This window comes from Grus americana, chromosome 5, assembly GCF_028858705.1.
Source record: "Grus americana isolate bGruAme1 chromosome 5, bGruAme1.mat, whole genome shotgun sequence".
In the NCBI taxonomy this organism is placed as follows: domain Eukaryota; kingdom Metazoa; phylum Chordata; class Aves; order Gruiformes; family Gruidae; genus Grus; species Grus americana.
Window position 1 is genome coordinate 30,316,319 of NC_072856.1, and position 24,435 is coordinate 30,340,753.

At 39.3% G+C, this 24,435-nt stretch overlaps 2 protein-coding genes across 7 annotated transcripts in view; one reads left to right on the forward strand and one right to left on the reverse strand.

Moving 5' to 3' along the window:
• The window catches only part of ZNF106 (zinc finger protein 106), a 48,072-nt gene extending 45,984 nt beyond the window's left edge, over nt 1–2,088 (reverse strand). For 3 of the 4 annotated variants that reach the window (XM_054828648.1, XM_054828647.1, XM_054828646.1), the window contains exon 1: nt 1,941–2,067. The gene's annotated coding sequence lies outside the window, so the exon portion shown is untranslated. Of the gene's footprint in view, nt 1–1,940 lie in introns of all 4 variants that reach the window. The other variant, XM_054828645.1, reaches the window with a different exon arrangement.
• Nucleotides 2,089–3,217: 1,129 nt separating this feature from the next.
• On the forward strand, nt 3,218–23,682 carry SNAP23 (synaptosome associated protein 23). Of its 3 annotated transcripts, none has more exons than XM_054828678.1 (8): nt 3,218–3,356; nt 12,500–12,605; nt 13,179–13,220; nt 14,943–14,991; nt 15,509–15,626; nt 19,066–19,218; nt 19,756–19,900; nt 22,489–23,682. In XM_054828678.1, exons 2-8 carry the CDS (start codon nt 12,549–12,551, stop codon nt 22,552–22,554), a joined length of 630 nt encoding a protein of 209 aa, XP_054684653.1. In that variant the 5' UTR covers nt 3,218–3,356; nt 12,500–12,548; the 3' UTR covers nt 22,555–23,682. The 3 variants fall into 3 exon arrangements, with proteins under 3 accessions (XP_054684653.1, XP_054684655.1, XP_054684654.1); XM_054828680.1 differs by having other exon boundaries at nt 3,223–3,360; XM_054828679.1 differs by lacking the exon at nt 3,218–3,356 and adding an exon at nt 3,526–3,731.
• Nucleotides 23,683–24,435: the final 753 nt, after the last annotated feature.

A 24,435-nucleotide genomic window follows, 5' to 3' on the forward strand; every position in this document is an offset into this window, starting at 1 on the left:
CATTAAGATTGCAGTCATTAATGACCAGGCAATAGAAATACAGGGGTCTGTCTGTAACCCAGTTTGTGCCAGGGCTGAATATTAGCAGCTATGTCAACTTGAGATCAAAATGTAAAACAGTCTAGGACTAGATGAGAAAAATCTCTTACACTACAACTATGAAACATATTTTTATAAAAATAAAGAAGTATTCTCTTGTCTTCCTATAATCAGCTTGAGTCAGATACATCTCAAATCTTATGACACCATCTGGTGGCAGAGTTCACAGATGATGATTACGAGATGTTAAAAAGAATTTTATCAATTTAAATTTTATTCTGATCAAATTTAAATTTGATTCCACATATCTTATTAATTTTGTCTTTACAAGACAAAGTGGGAAAAAAATGGAAAAATACCTTAATTTTACCTAGATGAATTTATCTACACGTCTTAGTATCTCTGTACACAATTTGGATATGTATTTATAGGATAGTGATTGCTGTTATTCTTTGTACTGGATATCATAGCCCTGCATAAATTAAGATGCATTTAGCTGACATGTCTTCAAACATGTGACATTTTTGGACACATGGGCTAGAAGTTACCCAAAGTTTGGTCACGGTGACCAAATTAACTCATGTAAGAGACTAACATAGTTTGGCTAAAACCAATGACTTGTTCCAAATTGAAAATGCTAGACCATAGTGCCTGTTTAACAAACTTTACATTTAAAAATCAGTCAGTTGTGGAACAGATATGGTGGTGCAAATGCAGGTACCGTGTACTGCCACTTCAGTTGAAGTAAAGCAAGGACTGGTAAGACAATACAGTTGCCTTTAACAAAAGAGACTTCAGGATAGGAATCTACTTGCCAAGGTAAGAAGTTGAAAAGCCACATTGCATTGGCCCTTAGAACCTGCAATGTTCATCCCAAATATTGCAGTCCTAATGGGGACATACTTTTAAACTTCAGCAAAACAACCAAATTTCTGGAAGGCTTAAGTAATTCTTTTAGGCTTAGATCTATCAGTTCAGCAAAACAGTCAATTAGTTTAATATAGTAATTGAGGCTTGACTGAAAGAAGTAGCAAATAACAAAAGAACAGAAACAACCAGCACAGGTATAGGAAAAGCAGCCCCAGGAACTCATGCTGAAAACAAAGTCCACCAAACCTCAATCCTCTTCTCTTTTAGGTCACTCCCCAGAACTCATCTGTTCTACAAAGCTTTTTTAAACCTGCATTTCAGAAGGCATAGGAAGGAAGGCAAAAAGGAAAATTTCTTACTTGCTTAAGACCATTGTCACCAAACCACTATCAATAAAGTATATTGAAGTATAACCTTAATCATCAATGCCACTTCTACCCAATGTTCATAAACTTTTCCAAGTTGAAGTTCACAAGCACCCCTGAACAGTTCTTAATATAATTTGTTTGCATGTGAAATACCCTGCTTGCAATAATGAATGATTATTTTTAAATACTGCCTATTTCATTGTACTATTAAGACTTGTTTCACACTATCAGTCCCACTCCTTTTAGGTTATCAGACGTTTATCACCACATTCATACGTGCTTTCACTACGACACATTTTTAGCTCTATGTTATGAGGAAAGTAACTAAGTAACTCTGTACCCAAAGCCACACTTCAACCTTGGAAATGCTTCTGGCAGGTACGACGAAACAGCATAATAGCTACACATCTGTAACAGAGAACCTGCTCCAACACAGCTTGTATTTAACAGGACAATAAAGTTCAGGAATCACTGCAGCAATAAAGGATAATCACAACGCAAAGCAAAACGCATGCTTGCCTCGCTGTAGCCCCTCTAGGCCGGGCATGCCCCACTCCCCTCCCTCGGCCGCCCCCTCCACCAGGGCTGGAGTAACCCACCACCACCCCCGCTGACGCCGTACAGCTCCCCCCACCCTCTGCTCCCCAGGACCCCGGTACTCACACATCACATCCCCAGCCAGGGCAGCGGCCCGGAAACCCATCCCCCCACCGGGACCGAGCAGGCCCGGCCGCCACCTGCCCGAGGCCCGCCGCCCTCACAGCACCAGCGCCGGGCCGACCCCACAGAGACCCGCGGCACACGGCGGGGCGGGGCCGCCGCTCGGCACAGCCAATGCGGCAGCAGGAAGGCGGCCGCGCTGCACGCCGGGAGGTAAGCCTGAACCGCCGCTGTGCCTGACGGGAAATGTAGTCCTGGTGGCGGGACACTCGGGCAGAGGCGCGCGGACGAGCTTCACTGAGAGGGCAGCAGCCTTTGCTGCGTGTTGGGGGCACTTACCGACCGATAATGATAAAAAGAGTTATTATTATCTGTAAATATAGCGCTACGAACACACATAGTGCCACGTGCTACCTCTCTAAAAAGCAGGAGGCACTGAAGACCACAGGTACCTCAGCAGCGAGAAGCCACCGACATTGCGATGGGCCAGCCCAGCCAGGGCGGCTGCGTCTGGAAAACCCGTTCCAGGGCCGACCCGAAAGACAGAAGGACAAGAGCACGTGCTCATGCCTGGGCTGGGCAGCACGCAATCAGCCTTAGCCCGCTGCGACTTTTTAAGAGGCCAAAGCCCACAGGGGCTCTGAGCATCCTGAGAGGGAGAGAAGGGCCAGTTCTGTGATCGTGGTGGTTTCACTGAGAGAAAGGCCTCATGTAGGCTCAAACAGCCACGTAAGCAGCTGTGCGCATCCAGGCTGTGAGAGCTCCCAGCGGGACTCCGAGCCAGCAGCCTTACAGCAGGGAGAGGGTCCTAACAGCAGCCTGGACAGGGAAGCAGCTACCCATACGCAAGAAGGAAAGCATCTCAGGAAAGGCCACCCGGTTCAGCTACAAAAGGCAAGGTCTGTGATTCCAAATAGCGACTTTCTGCCCTCGTTCTCCGGAACACTTCCTCCTCACAGACAGTAACTTACCCGGAGGAAGAACCCCGCTGATACAAACACGGCTATTTCTGTAGCATGCTATTTGTTAACGTAGCCACAGTTAGCGAGGCCTGACCACACTAACAGCGCCCGTCGCGCACCGCCGAGAAAAAGAGCGGGACGCCCACACACAAGCCCTGGCGTGGCGCCATGTTGGGTGTACACAGCCTGCACGCGGCGGCCGACGTCAAGCTAGGGCATTCCCACAGCCCTGCGTATGAGAGGGTGACGAAGGCGTCGGCTTTTTCCCGCCATGTTGGATGTGGCGCGCGGCACCGCCCCCGATGGGCGGTGCTGGTTCCCGCTTCCGGGGTGTGGGCAGCGACGCGCTCGCGGGTGGGCGCTCGGCACTGAGGCATGGGCACTTAAGGGGCGGCTCGGCGCAGTGTGGCTCGGCTCGACGGCGGCGGCGTGTGAGGGAGCGGCGTTGGTGCTGCCGGTAGGTGCGTGGCGGCTTGGGCTTGCCGGCTCACTGCGCCCCGGGCGGGGCAGCCGGCTGGCGGAGCCGGTTTGTGGCCGCCTCTCTGCGGCCGCCTCTCTGCCGCGTAGCGCCCCGTGTAGGGCGGGCTTGGGGGCCTCCGCGGGACGGGGCGGTCCGGTCCCAGCGGCGCTGGCCCAGCGGGTGCCGCCCTGCTCCGGCTGCCGGGCCTGTGAGTCAGCGCAGGGTAACGGGGCGGCCGGGACGCGGCCTGGTGCGGGTTCTCGGAGGGTGCCTGCCCCTCCATGCCCTCAGCCGCGGGCTGCGCCCATACCCTCGTGTGCGGGGAGGCCTCGCCTGGCCCCTCTCTGCGAGGGGCGTCAGTGCTGTTTCCAGGTATCTTTTACTTGCTTGGTGAAAGCCCTTGAATTGAGCTGTTAATGGGGTACAGGCGAAAACCCTCTTCTCGCTATGCCCTCTTAAACTCGAGTTATGGCTTCCTGCCTTTAGACTAATCGGGAAGATGCTGTTGTGGTATGTAGTAAATAATGAGCATCGAAAGTAACCTGTGCTTTTGTGCTTCTCTTAATTGTGTATCTTAATACCCTTGGCACTTCTGGGAAGCTAATAGGGAGCTTTATTTTTCACTTTTATTTTCTCTTTTCACTTTCATTTCTGTTTCATGCAACAAAACCTTTCAAATCAATGATATGATTGCATAACCTGAGCAAATGAACTGAAGAAACTTCAGAAATTTCTTTATGCAACTCTCTAGCTATTTACCTTCCTCTTTTTTGTTCTCTTAAAAAGGGTAGTATATGCTCAGCATTCAGAACTAAGCAGCAGGGTGTTGCTTTACTTCTTCATAAACAAACCTGATTCTTGCATTGCAGAGAGAACAACTATGTAAGAAGGTGTTTAGGGCCAAAGGAAAAGCCTCCTATGATGTCAATTGGTTGATTCATTGACTTGAGCAATTAATTGCTTACTGATAGCCTAATAACCAATCTATATACCTGACCTCCACTGCTATGCAGTTTTTGAAGTAGCTTATACAGCACAGTTTGTGTCATTAGAAGAAATGGAATTTGTTACTGTCTGTGTGTGGATCTAGGGTTGATGGTTAATTTGTGTTGGCTAGTAACTAGTTTAGAGGAGGTATCACGAGGCTTTCCAGGGACAAAAATGAATTGTTGAGACAAGTATAGAACTGAACACACTGCACAGAGGAGGTGGCATTACTAGCGCCTATTCTTTGCGCTATCGCCTCTGTGCAGTGTGTTCAGGAAGCTGATAAGAGAAAGCAGGAAGCATGCAGAGTAGTGTCTTGTTCTTGGGTCCTGGCCTCTTTCCCCAGGGTCACAGATGCTTTATTCATTTATCTTGTAGGCATAATCATGTGGAGGAGTACGTTCTGGTGCTGATACCTTGTACCACCCTGTATTAGCTGGGCTGAACTTCAGCTGACTAACAAGTAGGATAAGGGTTTGTGTTAAGGAAGGGTTTTAAAGAAACAACTCCTTCTACAGTAGTGATATGAAGAATTTGAAAAAAAACACAAAACCAACCCTTAATACAAATACATCTAACTTACAAACTGTCTAATTTTTAATCTTTGCCAGAATGCACAGAAACTTCTTAATTAATGTTCACATTTTTCTAAGAATGTTATTTCATGAATTTTTCTGTCTTTTGGGGAAGGCAACAGCTCGCTTTACAAGAGAAGGAACTGAGCATCTGTGATTGCCTGAGGCTGTACCATTTCACTGATGGCTAAAAGTATAGCTCTTGAGATCCTGGCTTTCAGTCAGTTGCTACAGCAGCAGGGTTGTGTCATCTCCTAGTTCCTACCTTTTGTGGTAAGATTACCCAAAAGGAGGCATGGGCTGCATTTCTCAATCATACTTTTAGATGTATTGGTTAGTAACTATTATTTAAAACTTCTTCCCTGGTATGTATATGAAACATTGAATGAAAGAACTAGTTGAACTAGGAATTGTAGGATTTTAAGGCTTATTAATTTGGTATTCTTACCAGTGGCTTATGTTAAAAGGGTAGTACTTCTCTGATTTATCTCAAATGAAGAGGTAGTCAAATATAGTTATTTGGAAATAGAAAGGGTAGGATTTTTTCATATCATGACTTAACAAAAATGAGTAACTTGGACATACGTGTATGAGAGTTTTCCACTCAACTCCTGCTACATTTAGTTCCTGACTGCCAAATACTTTCACTAGATTTTGAAGAGGAAAACAATGTGAAGACATAAGCGTAGAGTCTTGCTAGAACACTTTGTAGGAGTTATGTGGTTTTCATTCACATTTTCATTCACAGCTTGGAAATAGCTCTTTTGAGAGAGAGACAAATTATTCTAGAAGGCAAACATAATAAACCTTATGGATTTGGCATTAAAGAGATAATCTTATACCAACTTTCATCTCACAGCTATTGTATTCCATGGCCAAAAGTATTATGCTGATTTCTTCGTCTTTCACTTTACTGCCTACTCACAAGAAAATTGTGTACCTCTTGCTTATCTTCCATTTACGGAACCAGGTACCAAGGCACAGCCTGCTGTGTATTATTGATGTTATCAAAATACCTTTAACAGGAAAAAAAGAAACATTTGTACCTAACTTCTAGTTTAGAGTTGTCAGTGAAGGAGGAAGAAAAGTTTGTGATATTGATTAGAAGCATAACTTGATAGAGAAGGGGCTAGGCTCAAATAGAGTACCCTCAGATGGTGAATAATGAATTAATGATATTTAGCAAATGTGATGGATGTGTGACAAATTTCTGAAAGGCTTTTGGTCTGTCATGGGCACAAAACTCTTGCATGTTGGCCAGAGATGCAAGACAAAAATCTTATGGTCATTCAAGGTGGGTTTGTGAAAGTGCAAGCAATCAGAACAATTTATTGGTCTGGTGCAAGTTGATGTGTCTGGTTTAAGAAAACTTGTCACTCTTGACAGCCTCTCCCTGCCTACAGTACTTTCCAGATGTGGACTGTGTAATTGCAGTTGAGCAAGCACTTTACTAGGCCTTGTGGTGCCCTGCAGTTGGTTTAAATTCACAAAGATGGGTAAGACAAAATATTCTTAAGGGGTTTTAAGTGCTTTGGATAGCACAGCCTGAATATGCCATGACTGTTGTAAAATAAGGAAGTAAATTTCCTTTTTTCTAGAGCTAATAAGCCTTAGAATTGCTTCTCAGCTAGTGCTGAAGAAAAGCATGTTCAAACAGCATGTAAATTGCCTACTGCAGCTTTCATTACCTTGGAAGTGTCTTATAAGCCTCAGAAGATCATTGGGATTGAAAAACCCTTGAAAAGACTATGCAACCTCACTGTTGTAATGGCTTTTGAAACTTGTTTACATTGGAAACTGAGTGTTGGCACAAATAGCTGGCATCCAGTTTACAAGTAATTCTGAATGAAAAAAAAAAAACACAACAAACCACTTGTAAGAAAAATCCTTAGTGGTGCAGAGGAGTATCTTAGACCAATGACAGAGACAACAAAGAAAGATTTCATGGTAACTTTTTACTGTGTGCTCTAGGAAGGTGGGTGGTGATGATGATGTTGCTGGCTGCATAAAACAGTACTTCTTGAGGCTCTTTCAAATGCTTTGGTTTTCCCCCCAAAAGTTTTTAATGTGCCTATTGTCAGGGAATCCCAGCCACAGAGCTGCTGTTGGATAAAACGATACTGTCTTAGCTTTCTGATCACAAGCAGATAATTTAAACTTGGAGACTTATATGTGCAGACAGTAGGTCACTGTGGGTATTACTAACACTGAATTTGCTTGTGTTGCACTCAGCTTTATGGAAGTTATGGCTTGGCAGGTGTTAGCTCTCAATTGAGTAGTTGAGGTTGGGGCAGAACTCTGATTAAATAGTTGTGACTGATCCACCTGAAATGTGATAATATGAACAGCACTTTCCCTAAATGGAAATTTGCATTGTACTCTCCCAGGATCACCTTACTGCTAATATAGACATAGCAATTGCACACATCAATCTGTGTCACCTTCCAGATTTCTTAAGTTAGGCAAAGAACCTACTAAAATGCTTCAGCTGCTGTATGGGTGTGTTGATTAACCAAATTAAGATCTCTAAGTCAATGATGCTTTGAATGGGTCTGGCACCATGCTATCAGCCCAAAAGTGCCTGTCATGTCCCTTATTCTTTTGCAGGAAGTACCTTGAAGTTTTAAACAGTTCTGTAAAAGCACCTTTGCTATGTCTTTTCCTCAGCCTTCTCCAATCTAACAACTTCACTAAGCATAAATTGAAGGTTTTTTAGGGTTTTTGGAGCCATGACTAAATGCACACTAAGTGGAAAAAAGTCTGTGCAGACATAAATTGTTCCCCTCATCCAAGGGATAGCAGTAACTAAGTCTAATCCATCCTCAACTAGCTTAGACTGCAATATCCTAATTTTAATATGCATTATAATAATGAGCTTATAGGGTGGCTTAGCACAATATGAATAGTCTTGTGAAGATATAACAACTTATCTAAAGCTTGCAGTCAGAATTGGAATTTCAAAGAACTTTTTCTGGTCCCATGATATCCAAAATAAAACATGGCAGAAAAGCCAGATTCCTATGATTTGCAGGCCTTGAGTTGATTTCCTTGTTGTTCTTGTTTCTCAATGAATCTTGCTTTTTATGAGACCGTGATAGTTAAGATGATGAATGTATTGTAGTCTTCTAAGTTTCCTGGTAGAAAAATTTCATGATACCCATAATTTCAAGAAAATGTATTTTTGTAGCAAGCTTAGTTCTGAATAGTCTGTAGGTGCCAAGTTTCCCTCTGCAAGGGTAGAGGGGGAGTTACACTGAAATGTGTTTAACTTTAATCTTTACAGTCTGGTAACTTAGTAAATACTGCAGAGTACTTCTTGATGACATAAAGTGAATACAGCTGACATTATGTCCTTCTTTTAAGGAGTTCTATTTTGTGTTTAGGCACATTAGTTTCTTTTTTAAAACTTACCACTCTAGAGAGAAAATAAACTAAAAAATGTTATTTGTAATACAATTATAAAGTCTGGTTGTAGGCAGTCTTTTTTTGGTTACGTTGTGCCTAGGATTTTAAAAATGTAGGAGATGGAAAGCAAAGAAAATTGGCATTGAGCATTCATATTAAAGTAAATGCTTGCTTTGCAAATCTTAAATTATAATAAAAATACATGCCAGGAACACTTTAGCCTTATCAAGTATTTTCTCCCTGATTATTTCATCTTCAAGGGATCTTAATATTTTTGATACAAAATCATATTGTCGCATACCATTAACTTAAGAGCTGGATGCTTTATGATGGTGAGTGCTTTATGATTCCTAGGCAGAAAGATGGGGGGAATGAGTATCCTTTCTTTATGTATGTAGACTGTGTTCTGTTGGAATAGCCGAGCTATTATTTCAATACAAATGGCCTCATCTTGGGTGTTCTAACTTCTTTAGAGATCTTGTGTGTTTATAAAAGCAATGTTGGCCACCTCAGTTGTACAAACTAACAGGAATAAAGCTATGGCTTTTTGGAATCTTAATACATCAGTTTTGGATATTCAGCTTTAAGCAACATTATAATCAAGTCAAAGAGCATGCTTTCTTAAGCCTGTCTTAAGAAGGAAATACTACCTTTTTTTACTTAGCTCTGATGGCAGTGGCTGAAAAGTGAAGATGGGTAAGCTGGCTGGGAGGTCTAAAGAAAGGTTCTGTCACTGTTTTCAGTGACATAAGACATCAATAAATGATAAGAAAAGACCAGCAAGTAGCTGTACCCTGTTATCATTAATAAAAGATTGTCAGAACATTTGTCTCTCAACTAAGTGTTCTGAGTGGTTTTATTTAGCTTCCTCCCATGTAAGTCAGTTATCCTAGCAATTGTAAATTGAGCATATGAGCTGTCACTTTAGATCATGGTTTCATCTCACAAGAGGGAAAACACTGCAGGTGTCTAAATATGAGAATCAGAAGATAAGCACATGTATACCTCAGCTTTGAGGAATCCTGGAAGTAACTGTTTTACTCTGCTCTATGAGTGTCTGCTATGTAGAAGGGTTTTTTCCTTCATATCTTGCAGCTGGATTTCTTCAGTGTTAGGTCAATTCATAAACAGTTTCAAGACTAAATAGCATTGATTTAGAGTGAAAGTGAAGGGAATGCTGTGGGTTTCCATAGAACTTCTTGCAGTCTGGCAGTGGAGTTGAAGAAGCTGTGAGCAAGCTGGGGGGTGCAAAAGCTTGTCTGTCAGCTGTTAGAACTGGTAGACTCAGTGGCAAGTGCTTGTGTTTGCAAGCCGTTGTCTGGTGTCAAATGCAAATTCAGGTACTTTCTGGTTTAGTGTGTTACTACAAATTGTGTCAAATAATGGATTGCTAGTTCTTTAGTGAGCTAACATAAATAGGACAAAGTTGGGGGATAATAGTTTGATAGCTAAAAGTACACGAAGCAGCTCTTTATGTAATTGCTATATATCTGTGTAATTACTGTACGATTTCAATGTCATAGAATCATTGAACGGTTTGGGTTGGAAGGGACCTTAAAGATCATCTAGTTCCAACCCCCCCTACTGCAGGCAGGGACACTCTCCACTAGAGGGGTGGAGGCATTGTCTTTCACAGGACTTTATTAATATTGTGGTTAGCAAGCCCAGGGTGAATTTAGTATAGTGTATGTGAGCTTCAGTCCTGAATTTAATTCAAGACTGTCAGCTTCCAGTAATATGTTACCTTCCAAACTGTACCACCAAGAATTATTAGCTTGAGAGTTGGAAGTACTGACTGTTGTCTCCTTCCTTATCCTTTTTGCAGTCTCACTGCTGGTTTGTTTTTCAATGGCTTCTCCATGAAGTTGTGGTTCTAGTAGCACAGCACGACATTCTGATGGCATTGAATAAAACACAACTCAGCATCTGGCCTAATAAAGTATACATTCTTTCTTCAGATTTTTGGGTACTTTCTTTACATGAAGGTGGTAGTATAATGTATTTGCAAACATCTCTTCAAAAATAAGAGTCTTATTACCCATTAAAGACTTATTTTATAAACAAGTTCTTCTTATGCATGTTTGAGAATATTGTCATACCCTTGCCTCAAAAGCAAAGAAATAGTTACTGTATTGTGTAGTGTTGACTGCAGTACAGTTCTTGGGTAACTCAAATATTGCTTCTGAGCTGGGGTTACATCATATGGCCAGCAGTTGTGCTTTATGCTGATATGTGAATGCCTGGGCAGCCTGAATCCACAGCTGCAAAGGGAAGCAGGACACCAGGGCTGCTGAAAAAGAAACCTCCAGCTTGCTCTGGGAATACAGCTGCATTTCTAGCCCTGTTCTGCAGTTAAATGGGAATTATTGGGAATATGTTGTATTCATAGGGTGGGCATATGATATCCCTTTTGCTGTCCAAGATGAGATGTGTTTTATGGCTCCAAGCTGCAGAAGTACTTCACTGTGCAGCACCCGAAGTAGGGAAAGGCTGGCCAAGTCTACAACAATTACAATAATCCAGATATTGCTTGTTCAGTGAAACTATATAATTGAAATTTCATCCCATATCTGAATATTAAGTGAATGTAAGATCTTCACCCAAAGAACCAGTTTGATGTCATTTTCCTGTGCTTAATCTAATTCAGTGAAATTAGGTCCTTTTGTCTCTGGCTTACTGGTCCTTGGCTGTGCAAGCCAGCTTAAAGGGCCTTCCCAAAGTCAAAGCTGGGACTGAACTGCCCTAAGTTAACCTCATGAAAGGAGCTTAAGCCTGTGAACAAAAAGATAAGTCACTGATTACACTGTGCAGTTGGACTACTGCAAACTGAGTTATTAGAGGCCTTGTGTGAGAGTGTCTGATTTTTTTTAATTATGGCAAAAACTAACTTGTGTTCTCAGCTACTTAAAAAATCCTCCTATAGCCATAGCATTAGGCTGAGGAGGTATGTTAGGTGCTAAAGACTAGACCTGCTGAAGTATTCTCTAAATCCTGAAGTACTTCAGGTGTCTTGATTTCAAATCACCTGCAGAGAGGTATGCACACTTCCTGCAAAGAGCTGTGAACAGCATCTGTTTGCTAGCTAACAGCTGGGTGAATCTGCATGAATTTGCCCCTCTAGGAGCAGTTACTAATGTTATGTCTTCTAAAATATTGATCTTATAGGGAAAAATGGAACATAGTTCTGTTACTCAAGCAGGATGCTTGGACTGATCTCTATGGATAATGTGAACTTAATTGGAAGTTACCCATGGAAAGAACAAGGACTAATCTAAAGTTAAGGGGAAAATGCAATAAAAAAAAAATCCTCTTATTGCTCAGCTTATGTGCTATCTCATTAAATTCTTGTATAGCCTGGGAGCTCTGTTTTCCCATTGCTAGGAGTGCTGGCTTTATTACCATTCCTCCAACAAAAATCCAGATTCTTGGCTCTGAAAAACCTGGCTCTGATAAGAATGCACTTATTGGTGGGCTTGCTTTTTTTCTTGTCTCTTCAGGTAAAAAATATCTCCTGTTTATAGCAAAAGTTAAATCATGGTGTGTTGGGACTTGAGTTATGAAAATCTTGATGCTATCTTTATTATAGGAAAGGCAGATTGGAAAACCTTTGCTGGAGTTGCAGACTTACCATTTAAAACTTTTGCATTTGAGGGATTCACCATACCGTAAGAACAACTATTTCTAGAGTGTTACTGGAATAATTTTAGGCGATGCTTGGTCTATGAAAGTGTTTCCCCTACTGTCTGTTGAAATCCGTCGAAGGGGAAGAAATCTTAAAGCTTATGCTAATAACTTAAATGCCTTGATGAGTGTCTTTCTGGATTACTGGGTGAACCAATGTGCTTTTCCAACATGGAGAAGCTTTTTATTTTAAGACATCATTTCCTGATTTTTACCTTAAACTAACAATAGATAGGATTTTCCAAAAGTGTTTAGGAAGCCAAGTCTTGGAAAGGAAACTATTTCACATACTGATTGTTCCTGCATTTCTCTTAGTTCCTCAGTTATGTCACACAGCTGAATAATTCTTTTAGTGCCTTCTAGTCCTAACCAGGTGTTGTACTAAGCAGAATGAAATGTCTAGTCTTTCATTCTTTGAACTGTCTTCTAGTTTCAACTCAAAATACTGATAAAAGGATCATTCTGATGCTTAACTGGTATGTTTTATTACAGGGTGAAGATTCTCTTTAACGTGATTACTTACAAGTAATAGGTCTTCATCATGGCTGAACTATCACCTGAAGAAATTCAACTGAGGGCCAACCAGGTCACTGATGAGGTAAATATTATAGGAAGCCATCTGAGATTACAGTATTTATTTGCCAAGATTACAATATATTTTAAAAATAAGACAGTCTAGAGTAGTGATTCTGTAAGGGTACAGCTGAATGTTTCAAACTCTCACTATTTGGTAAATACTGAAGTGAAGACTACTCCTAAAAGTAAGAATGAATTTAAACTTCTGACTTGTAAAGCCACCTACTTGACTGACTACTAATCACCCAGTCCTGATTACTGAGACAATGTAGGCTGAGTACCTATGCTATTCTTAATAAAAAAAGTCATGAAGTATCAACATGATTTAACTAAAATTAATTTGAATATATTTTCTTTTATATTGACTTTCCAATGGAATAAGCAAAGTACTAGTAAGTATTAAAAATCAAGAGTTTACTAGCTACTGAAAAAAACTCTAGTGTACTGCCACTATGTGTTGCAGCATGTATTACATATAGACAGGCTGATGAACCTTTGTATACAAGTTGGCTTACTGCAATGAACTGGTAAAGACGACTATCAGGCACTGATGTATACTGTCAACACACTCATTTTAAAATAATTCTCTTTCTAGTCTTTGGAAAGTACAAGGAGGATTCTTGGCTTGGCCATTGAGGTAAGGAAAAGCTTTTGAATTCCGTGGGGATTTATTAATTTAAGTATAAGAAGCAGCATGTTAACTATCACAAAGTGATCTTAATCACCCTTTTGTCTTTATCAAACTTTTTTTGAGACAAACGTCATTATTAGAAGTTGCTGCTTCAACTAAGTAGTAGAGTTGGAATGACTTAAACCTAGTGTTTTTCACATTATGTAAAGTCAGATCACAGAAGCATCAGTATCCTTTTTACCGATTTTCCTCTTAAGCAAAATGGGCTAATCTCCAAATGCTACACAACAGTTAGTCGTCTTTGGTCAGTTATGGTTTTGGCTGCTGCATCACTTGCTTCTTGTAACATTTTCTGTTTGTCTCTTAGCTCACTTTGCCTGTGAACAGTGTGAGAATGTCTTCCTTTGAGGGGAGGGTAGTGTTCAGCTGGAAGGGGTAGTGGGAGTGGGGCTGCTTCTAGTTCTAAGCAAAAGTAGCTCTACATACACCTTCTTACAATCTGTTCATCAATTTTAACTTTAAAGATAGCTAAGTGTTATGATGAAACTCTCAACACCCTTGTATATGACTTGAAATGAGTAAACCCAAAATACAGATTTAACTAGGTGACATTGTGTGAGGAATATCTTTCTCTACACTGTTGCAGCTTGCATGCCCCATTGTAAAAATGACTGAAAGTTTACTTTTGATACTGTAATTCCAAAAAATACGGAGCATCCTGTTGGTAGGGAGTAAGGTAAGATGGCTGATAGTCAGCTCTGGTAGACTTAACAAAGCTTAACTCGTACAGCAAGACAACTTTGCTGCTACTTGGATATGCCATAGACAAATGGGAATCCAGAGACTAAGCAGTGATGCCTTTCAAAGCTAATGCACAAACTTTTAGTGCTGCTGAAGACTTGAGATCATTTATTGTCAGTGTGAGAACACACAAAAAAATAATCCGCTGAATAAGGACCCTGAAGTGTTTGGTCACTACTGCTTTAGAGCCTGTACTTGCTGTCCAGATGGTAGCAGGCTGCTGTGGAACTGAAGATGATGCTTTTAGTGAGGCATTTGAATCAGCATAGCCTAATGAATACCTCTCAAACACAAACATTAAGAATGTGTAATGAGCCAATGTAATTTCTCATGGTTTGGTGATTCGTAGAAGCTAAAATAACTCCTACCATAGACAGTTCTATACTGCCAGTTTACTGTAAAGCATGGTTGCACTGTGGTATATTCCTCACTGCTGATTTCTTTAGCTTTGTTCTAAAACTAGTGATGGGCTGTTCTCTTCCTGATATCTGCTGAATTCTTAAGAATGGTTTTGCAGACTTTGTTTTGTTTTCTTCCATTCTGGCTTCCAGGACTAAAGGCCTTGTCAGACCTGTTGAAGGGTGTAGGGCTAAAGAATGAACTAAATGCCACTTTTCAAAACAAGGCATAGCTAGGTTTACCTTTTTAGCTTGACATCGCTGTCATAGTTCAATCTGAGTATTACAATAAATTTTATTACCTTGTAATGTAAAGAAAAAGCCCCACTAATTGAGATAGCATAACAGGTGAGATTATCAGCCTAACATAGGATCTAATTTGAGACTTAGCATAGCTTTACTACAGAAATTATTCCTAACGGTGTTTTATTATTAACTTGTTTGGCTTATCAAATTTAGTACAGAGACCTTCTGATTTTGCACTGCTGTATTGAAAACTGTTTTTATATCTGCAAATTTATTTCTGCAGTCCCAGGATGTCGGCATCAAAACTATCACAATGCTAGATGAACAGGGAGGTGAGTTCTTTCTTCTTCCTCTCTAACGCTAAAAATCAATTTTATGGTTGTAAGAAAAAGGATTATCATTCAAGAGTTGTTGCTGAAACTAAAGGGTTAGTAAAGACTAATTATGTGAAAATGAGATTTGCTAATTGGTTATATTCCCATGTGTTTGTAGTATTTAAAAGAGGTTTTAAAGTAGTTGAGAGACCGTGTTTGTTACAATGTAATACAGCCTCTGCTACAGAAGCCCTCTTCCACCATAGCATGAATGTAACTGCATTTATTCTAAAAGCAGTAACAGAAGTGCTGCTCTAAAAACAGGGAGGATATTTTTAATTTAGTACACAACTTATCACTTAATCTTTTTTTAAAATAAAAAAATTAAAAAATCCCAAAAGCAGGAAAGACAGACGTTAGTCTTTGTATAAAGATAGAACTGAAACTTCTAAGTTCCTGCTTGAAAGAAATGTTAATATCCCACCCCCATCTTCCCCCAATCTGTGTTTATTCAGGTTACTTGTTTCTCTTCTAGAACAACTAAATCGCATAGAAGAAGGCATGGACCAGATAAATAAGGATATGAGAGAAGCTGAGAAGACGCTGACAGAGCTCAACAAATGTTGTGGGCTCTGTGTCTGTCCTTGTAACAGGTCAGTTAAATTGGTACTTAGGTCTGAAGTTCTAGTATATTCCCAATAGCTACTATACTGGGAGATGGTCTCTAATAAAAGAGCCAATTAAAAAATGCTGACTCTAAGAAAGTTGACTCTTTTGGTTTGTAGAGGTGCACCCTTTTAAAATTGTATGACAGTAGCTAAAGCTTACTTGCATCTAACCATATATTGTGCCCTTTTCACTGTAAATATAGCTGCTATATAACATCCTGCACAATTGTGCCCTAATTTCCTTAAAGCTTATATTTAGTAGAATACTATCAATGTCCATACAGATGAGACCAAATTGGACTGCAAATAGCTATATGTAAGTGCCTGTCTGTTAGAAATTTGACTCCAAAAATCATTTTTTTCACAAAAGTACTTTTGTACTAACTTCAAAGCAAGAAAGCTTCTGATTTGGAGAAGGAAAGTAATACTGGTTCTCTAGGCATTTAAAAAATGTTCATGCTGTAGGGACGAAGAGATCATGAGAACAGGCATTGGTGTTAAAGCTTTAATCCATCACCAGTGACTACACAAATTCTTGCAGACCTGCTTCACAGTACCTTTATAACATTGGTGTTATAGCTACCATATCCAAGTCAGTTAAGAGTTATCTAATCTTTTGTATGGGACTTGATTTGTACTTCTGAAAGCTTAAACAGCCTAAACAATGATCAGAAATCAGTATAAGGAAAACAATATTTTTTGGGGGTGTGCTAGCTTTATCTTTATGCAGCAAAGTATCAAATTGGTTTGTGTGAATAGAATGTGATCATAGTTCTTCCAAGTGAAGGAGAAATAAGTTTATTTTAAGGGTGTGAACACTGAAGTGAATAGTGTGTGTGTTTTCATTTTTAGCTCTTTAGCATGAGAAAAAAAAACAACAAACCCATATTCAGCTGTGAGGTAGCAGAAATTTAGGTAAATATTCCTTGGAGTAGCTGAGTCTGCTTATCCAACAGAATAATACTTTGAAGATCATTTAGAAGCCACATTCACATCTATCCTAAGACACCTTTAGTACCTTGAAAAGGCAGATAGTTCCGTCCTGACCTCTGGATAGGTGTGATTACTGCTTTATATTAGTTTTGTCAAGCTGATGGACTTTGAGCATATTTTGACACTCTTGGTCTTTGTTTTTTATAGTTCAGTCTTATTTCACCAAAGCTAAGCAGCTTATTGACACTAAGCAAGCTCAGAATTTGTGAACTCTTGTGGCACTCCAAATACACAGATAACAATAAAAAATGAGTTGTATACCAAAATAGGCAGTAATGTGCAGAAAAAGCTACTAGATAAGTAGATGGCAATGAAGAAGAAACTGAATGCCTTTTATATAGCTACTGGTACATCAATTTTTATGTCAATGTCAGAGTTATTTGTCAACCAATTACCTCCAAAGCTTTTCATTTTTTTTCATAAAGCATAAAGATGAATTAGAACACTTGCTGAATTAAATATTGCTTTTCTCATTTCTCCTAGGCTGAGACTTTTTATAAAAACTTTGTGAAAACACAGAATACTGGCAGTATTCTAATATAACCTCTGTACTAATAATTTACCTATTTGCTGGTCTTTTCTTTCTTCATTCTCTCCTAACACTGACGCTTGCTTTCTAAAAATGAAGACTAGGATAAGAAGCTGTAATCACTTAACTGGTGAAAGCGGATTTTAGGACAAGGTCAGTCTTATTAGTGCAGATGTACATTTAACCAGCTGTCTGAAGTGATGCTTCTATTGGATTTGTGCTTGCATGTGCATGTCTGCATGCAGGTCTCCTTGTGACTACTGTATTGTAATACTGATGTGAATAGAAAATGTTAATTACTGTAGAGTGTATTACTATGGGAATGTTGAACAACTGCTTGAGGCCTTGCTCATTTGACAGGTTGTATAATTGCTTTATACGGAAATGAAACATGAGAAAAGTGAATGTATAATAACTTGAAAAACAGCTCTTAAAAAAATAATCAGGTGGTGAGAAGCTTTGCTCTTAACTGTGCTTAGTTTGAGCAACAATTCTGTTTCTAGCTGTCTACTTCAGATGTGCAAGTAGTTTTCAGGCCACTTGTTTTTGTTCAATAAATTCCTCAGTTCTGTCTGGCACCTAAGACTTGGCTAATCCAGAAGCCAAGCATACAAAGCTCTCCTGCTGTTGCAGCTTTAGTATGAATGAGATTAAATTATAATGCTCAATCTAGTTGCAGTAAACCTAGAGATCTTTAAGCCTCTGTATGCACAAGGAGCTAAAAGTGCCTAGTTTGGGTTTATTTAGGGTTCTGCTGGGTGCAACAGTTCCATTATGAACTGAGAAATTATTCCATTTCTTCCTCTTGATGCATTCATACTAGATTACTTTTCATAGGATCTGACCTATGAAATACAATTTCCCATTTTGATTACATAAATGCCAGAAAGAGGGGCATTTATTACACCTAATGTCCCACCTCTTCAAATGTGAAACATCTGGGCTACTGAAAGCCACTATAGATACAGAAATTGATTAACTGTAAAGTTAGATGTACTGAAAGACACTACAGATTTCCCTTCACAGGCTTTGAAAGGAGCAGAAAAATGGCAGTGGAGTCTGGATTATCTAGCTTAAACCTGAAAATGCCAACAAACAAGGTGAACACGAGAATATTCTTCTCAAAATATGTTCTTTAGGGTTCATGAGAACTGACACCAGCTTAGATCAGGTTTTTTCTGTTATTTTCTTCCTCTCTTGCTTTTGTGGGTCTAATTCTTGAGATTGCTTCATGTCAGTGTGTTCTTTTTATTTTTTTCTGAATTATGTGGTAAAAGTGTAATGGGAAGTTGGTTTGTTGCTTTAATGGAGTTGGTACAATTGAGTTGCAGAATGAAGAAGCTATTAAATATGATTACTGTTATTAGCATGATTACTGTTACTTCATAATCAAATTAACCTGAGAAACATTAACTTAAAGAAGGAAGACTTGGCAACAGAAAATGTTTGACAAAAAACAGTAGAGATTAATGGTTTTCTTGCATAGTGGAGCTGTTTGACGGAGTTTTTTTCCTTCATCCCCACTTCTTCCCTGAAAAGTAACTAATCCTGACTCTAGACTTAACTCCTGTTGTAAATGCAACTTTATCTTATGACAGTGTAAGCTTTCCTGTTACTGTCATAAGCTTCCCCTCTTCTGGTAAAGTATATTACTTTCAGGAAATTACTGTGCTTGAATTAAAGCTTAAGACCAAATTAATCACTGTCCCTAGAGTAACTCAGTTATGTTTGTACTATCTCAATATAAGAAATTCTGTTGTATAGACAAGGCTTTGTCTGTATGGCATCTAATCTTCCAGGCACAAAACAAATGTTTCTGAAAACCCTAGATTAATACAGAATTTTAGTCAGGAAGCCACATTTCTGATGTAGCAGTTCAGATTTATTATTTTTATGGAGTAGGACGAAGAACTTTGAGGCTAGCAAGGCATACAGAGAAACCTGGGGAGATGGAACGGAGAACTCAGCAGATCATGTGATATCCATGCAACCAAGAAGTATGTATCAGCAGCAGCCTCAGACTTCTGGAGGACCAAGTGGCGGATATATTACAAGGTTTGCTTCAGATTTCTGCCTTGGAGAAATATGAAGAAGTTACAGGTTGTCAGCTCCTTTCAGATGCATTTAAGTGAAGTTGCTAAATAGTAAGGCTTTTTACTACTGCTTGGAGGAGCTGTTACTGCTCAGAGAGGAGATAGCGGACAGCTACACTTTCAGTATTGTAGTGCTCATCTTACACTTTCATTTTTTTTCATAGTGGTAGTATTATCAGTCAGTTTCTGGATGTGAGGACTGAGCTTAGTGCTCAGTTATTGAGGAGATTGTTAAATATCAAGGACTTTTGTCTCAAATATACTTTATGACAATAAATTCATGTCTTAAAACAACAGCTACCAGGGAAAGTTTAAAGGCTAGCTTAGCACCTTTTTTAGTGGGCTGCTTGCTAGGAATACATGGTGTTTTAAAAAAGGAAAAACATACCTTGGCTTGATTTTGTCAGATTTTGTTGCACAGTAATCTATTAAAGTAAATTTAGAGTAGGGAAAAGCAAGTTCTTGATTCTTGGAAACATTGTCTTAATTATTTGAACAGGATAACAAATGATGCCAGAGAAGATGAAATGGATGAAAATCTTGCTCAAGTGGGAAACATTCTTGGGAATTTGAAAAACATGGCTTTAGATATGGGCAATGAGATTGATGCCCAGAATAAACAAATAGATCGGATAAATGTAAAGGTAAGTGTCAAAGGTGTTCTCTGCCTTCAGCTTAGAGGTTGTTACTGGGAAGTTATAAGGAATGGATTCACTGTCCTATCTACCTGTATTTGCAGTAAATATGCATTAAGATTATACCATCATCTAGGTTGCAGTGATAAAGAGATATATCTTGGTGTTTGGGTATGTAGCTGAAAATTCAAATATTTCAGAGTGTAAGAAACTTAAAAATACAGCACAGTTCACTGCTTACTGTGAAAACAGCTAAACTTGATTGGATAAAAACTGCAAATGTTTACTGGAGGTATAACTGGGGATTGTTGCTCACAGGCAATCTTGTATGTGGGAGGAAATAGGTACTTTTAACAATAGCATGATTCTTCTGGAGTTCCTAAAAAGTCACTATAATCATTGAATATAAACCACAGGTAATTCACTGCCCTAATTCTTGTGGACACATTAATGCTGGGGCTGGGGAGACTTTGGAATAACAGGTTTTGTAGGTGCACAGGGACATGGTCTTCCCTCATCTGCACACGAAGTCGGTCATAGCCAGTAACATCTCTTATTTTTCTTATTTTACTGCTTTAAAGATTAACTTCCCAAAACAGATGAATTGTATATAAATATGTTGGGGGAGTGTGTTTCTTTCAGAGAAACAACTTATGAGGAAGTTAGTTGTATTTTAGAAATCCCCATATTCTGAAACAAATAGAAATTCTTTTACAGGTGTCCTGATTAATAAAAGATATTCAAGCTTTAATGAATAGTGTATATTAAAGTTAAAAAAAAAAAGCAGAAGTGAACACCAATTGCTGTAAAGTTATAGAATTAAGACAAAATGGGAAGTTAGATATCACTGAAATGCCCGCTAGGGTTAAAAGCAAGAAGAGAACTTTTGCAAATATACAGAGCTAGTCTGATGTAAGTGCTGGTTGTACCTACATCAGCATCTCAATTTCATCTAGTAATTTAGGGGTTGTGGTATTAATAAGGCTAATCAACATGAGCTTATGGAAGATGCCTTAATTGTCTTTCACTGTTCCTTGAAACTGCAGAGCTGAGTTGATTATCAAGTAAAAGTAGTCAATCATTTTAAAGAGCATTAGAAAATTTAATTGGAGTTTTAAAATGAGGTGTGAAATTCTTACAGCTTATGAAGTAGGCTGAAAATTGCCTGGCCAAATTAACTGCAAGTGGGAATTACTGTTTTTAGCAGTAGTGTTTCTGGTAGTTTCAAGCATGTGTTTTGGCCTGATGCTCTTTCAATTTTAGTGGTCTGAATAAATTTTGCTGATCAAGTCTTACTGACTCTTAAAATACGATGTAAACAAGTTAAATTGCTTTACAAAACAGCAATAAAAATGAAAGGGCAATTCCTGGCTTTGAGACTGGCAACCTGTCTCAGGATATTTAAATTAATCCCTTTTCTGCTGATAACTGTTTTTCAATCTAGTGAACAGTGTGGAAAACAAATCAAAATGTGGAGGGTAAATCTCCAAAGGACAGTATCATATAAAGAAACAAAGAGCAGTACTAAGATTAACTTCAGAATAGAGTTGATGCTTTTATTTTTATCTCTTAAAATAAAAATTCCAACTCACCTGGCAAATATATAGGCTTGACTGTTATTCTTATTAGCCTACAGTGTTATGCAGGACTCCTAATAAACCCCTAATAAAAGCTTATGTTACTGGCTTTTTCTTAGAAAATCTAATAGCTAGAACAATGTGTTTGCAAAATGGTGCTAACACTTACTCTCACTTTTGTATAGAAGATTGCTGCCCCTCCCCAACCCTTGACCCAAAGGGCAGGAAGGAAAGAACAGGAGAGAAGGGCTTGAACTGCCAATGTCCTCTTCCAGCCCATTGCAGTATGAAACTATAGGCTAATAGTTGGCAGAGATAGAGCTTCTCAAGAGTTCCACTCCTCTTGGTGAGAGCAGAGGCTAGTTTTGTGCTTATTACCCCTCCTGCTCATTCCCCACTGCAGGCTTGGGCAATCAGGGAATTATTTTGAAGCTCCTTATCATACCTGTCAGTAAAACTGTATTTTGACACTTGTTCAGCCTAGATGCTGTGGCTGACTTTTGATGCTGTATAATAGTAAAACAATTATAAAGTGCTTTTCTTAGAGATACCATACTATTATGACACTAGGACACTGGAGGATGCATGGATGAAAATGAGGTATTTGCACTAAGCAAAAGAATTCTGACTCTATGCCCATAGGTCACTTGCAGTTTTGACTATTACTTCTAGTCCATAGCAACAAAGCTGCTCTGTAGAGGTCCTTAAGATGTCTAAACACTTGGAGAGAGGGAATTTTTATCCTCATGTTCTGTTAATATTCTTCCTGACTTACTGAGGCAAGCTACTGTATATTTTGGAAGTCAGCTGAAAGACTGAAAACTAATTGTCCTGATTCTGCTTGTCAAAATTGACAGTGAATGCTGGCGGGGGTGGGGGGGGAATTACTTCCAGCTTGTAAAAGTTTTCCCTTGTGTGTACCACAATGATAATACCCTGCGATTCAGAAGTTCCTGTCAGTTTGGATTTTTAAATTGTTTTGCATGAAGTCTGCAAATGACTTAAATTTATTTCTTTTAGGCTGATACAAACAGGGAGCGCATTGAGCAAGCCAACATCAGAGCCAAGAAACTAATTGACAATTAAAGCCTGCTGTCATTGTTCAATGACAGTCTCTCCAGCTGCAAGCCACCGTATTCATGGATCTGTGAAACTTCTCCTATTCTGAAATAAGAGGGTCTGGGAAAAATGAAGCATACCCTTTCTATAGGGATTAATTTTCTTTTTTTATTGCTTCATGTAAATGTGGCCTTGACTCTAAGAAAGCAGCCAACATAACTTCCTCCTATTCATCTGCCTTCTACTTTCTTTAAGCTGCTCAGGGCTAAAAGTGTTATGGCTTTGAGAATCTTGCATGTTTTATTCCCTCTCCCAGTCTTTTTCCTGCACCCAAAATACAGTCCTTTATTGAACAAGCCGGGTAACCTGAATTCACAGTTGTGGAAAGTTGGAGAGGGCACTTTGCACTGTTTGAAATACCTCATAAGTTGAGTGTCTTCACTAAAATAGGGACTTGGTGAATATTGTCTGACTTGTACCTCTAGCAGGCTAACCATAGTTTTACAATCCAAACCATGTGATTGGTTTGGGGTTGGATTTGTGGATTACAGAATAGAAGAGGCCCACTGCTTATTACTTGTGGACTGAGGGCTTTAAAATAGTTCCTAACCACATGAACTTTAATATAAAGGTAACTGGATGGGTATACAGGTTTCCATTTCTTTACTGTAAATTGACATTGGTTTGGAGGCCATAACTAGGAAATCACACTGCATTGTTCTGGTAATATTTGTTTTGTGTATATGTACCTGATCTAAACTTCATACACATGTGAGTAGAAGAAGAAAAAACTATTGCTCAAGTATTTATTTGATGGAAAGTGTTATGCCCCTCATCTAAAAGTTAACTTTTAAGTGTTGGAATGATGCATCTTAACTGGAAGAAACTGAATAGAAAAGCATGCAGCTTTCTTGCATCCCATATCAGATTCTATTTTGGCCAGTTTTCACTGGAGATGAGTTTATGCCTTTCTCTAGTGCAAAATAACAACGGACATCTGGTGCAGAGTTTGTTCTCAGCAGTGACTTTGAGGGAGCTTCTTAAAGCTACTGAAAACAGAGAAGCTTATTATGAAACTTCTATGTCACAAGTCTGGAGGAAGCAGTACCTATTTAAGAACTGTATGCTAGTTCTAAATAAACTAGTTCTAAACTAGTCTAGTTCCTGACTGGTTTATTATGGCAGACTTTGGGACTGGCAATTGGAAATATTACATGTCCAAGTTGCTTGCAATTAAAATGTTCCTGTTCTGTTGCAGGATAGGATCATGGAATGGCTTGGGTTGGAAGGGACCTTAAAGACCATCTGGTTCCAACCCCCCTGCCATGGGCAGGGACACCCCACTAGACCTGATTGCCCAATACCCCATCCAACCTGGCCTTAAATGCTTCCAGGGAGGGGACACCCACAGCTTCTCTGGGTAACCTGTTCTCACCACCCTCATGCTAAAGAATTTCTTCCTAACATATAATCTAAATCTGTCCCCCTTCAGATTAAGGAGTTTCTGACCAGATGAGGTAAAACTCCTCCTATGAGGAGGAAGAACATTTGGGGTTTACTGTAATGTAATGAGATTTATTCCTAGGTTTTTCTTGAATAATTTTTGCAAGTAAATTGCAAGTGACCTGTATAATTTTAATTCCACCCAGCAATATATTATGCCTGTTTTAAAGGTGAAAATGATGCTTTGGACTAACCTGTAATAATCTTGGATGGCAAAAATCTTCAAATTGTTTGGAGGAATAATTAAAACTGATAGCATTATGGGGTGTTTTTTGGAAGGACAGTCCACAACTATCCTGTAGCCATTAATAATCCCAGGGCTAGAGAGATGACACTAATCTGCTGAAATGTAAGACAGTCTTAAGTGTTTTGTTTTCTTTTTAGTAGAAATACAATCAGTATTAC

What these genes read in the sequence shown, in the direction of transcription:
- SNAP23 (XM_054828678.1), top strand. Translation starts at nt 12,549, where the DNA reads ATGGCTGAACTATCACCTGAAGAAATTCAACTGAGGGCCAACCAGGTC. An exon ending in TTCTTGGCTTGGCCATTGAG is followed by an intron (nt 13,221 to 14,942) that starts GTAAGGAAAAGC and finishes TTATTTCTGCAG; the next exon opens with TCCCAGGATGTCGGCATCAA. An exon ending in AATGCTAGATGAACAGGGAG is followed by an intron (nt 14,992 to 15,508) that starts GTGAGTTCTTTC and finishes TTTCTCTTCTAG; the next exon opens with AACAACTAAATCGCATAGAA.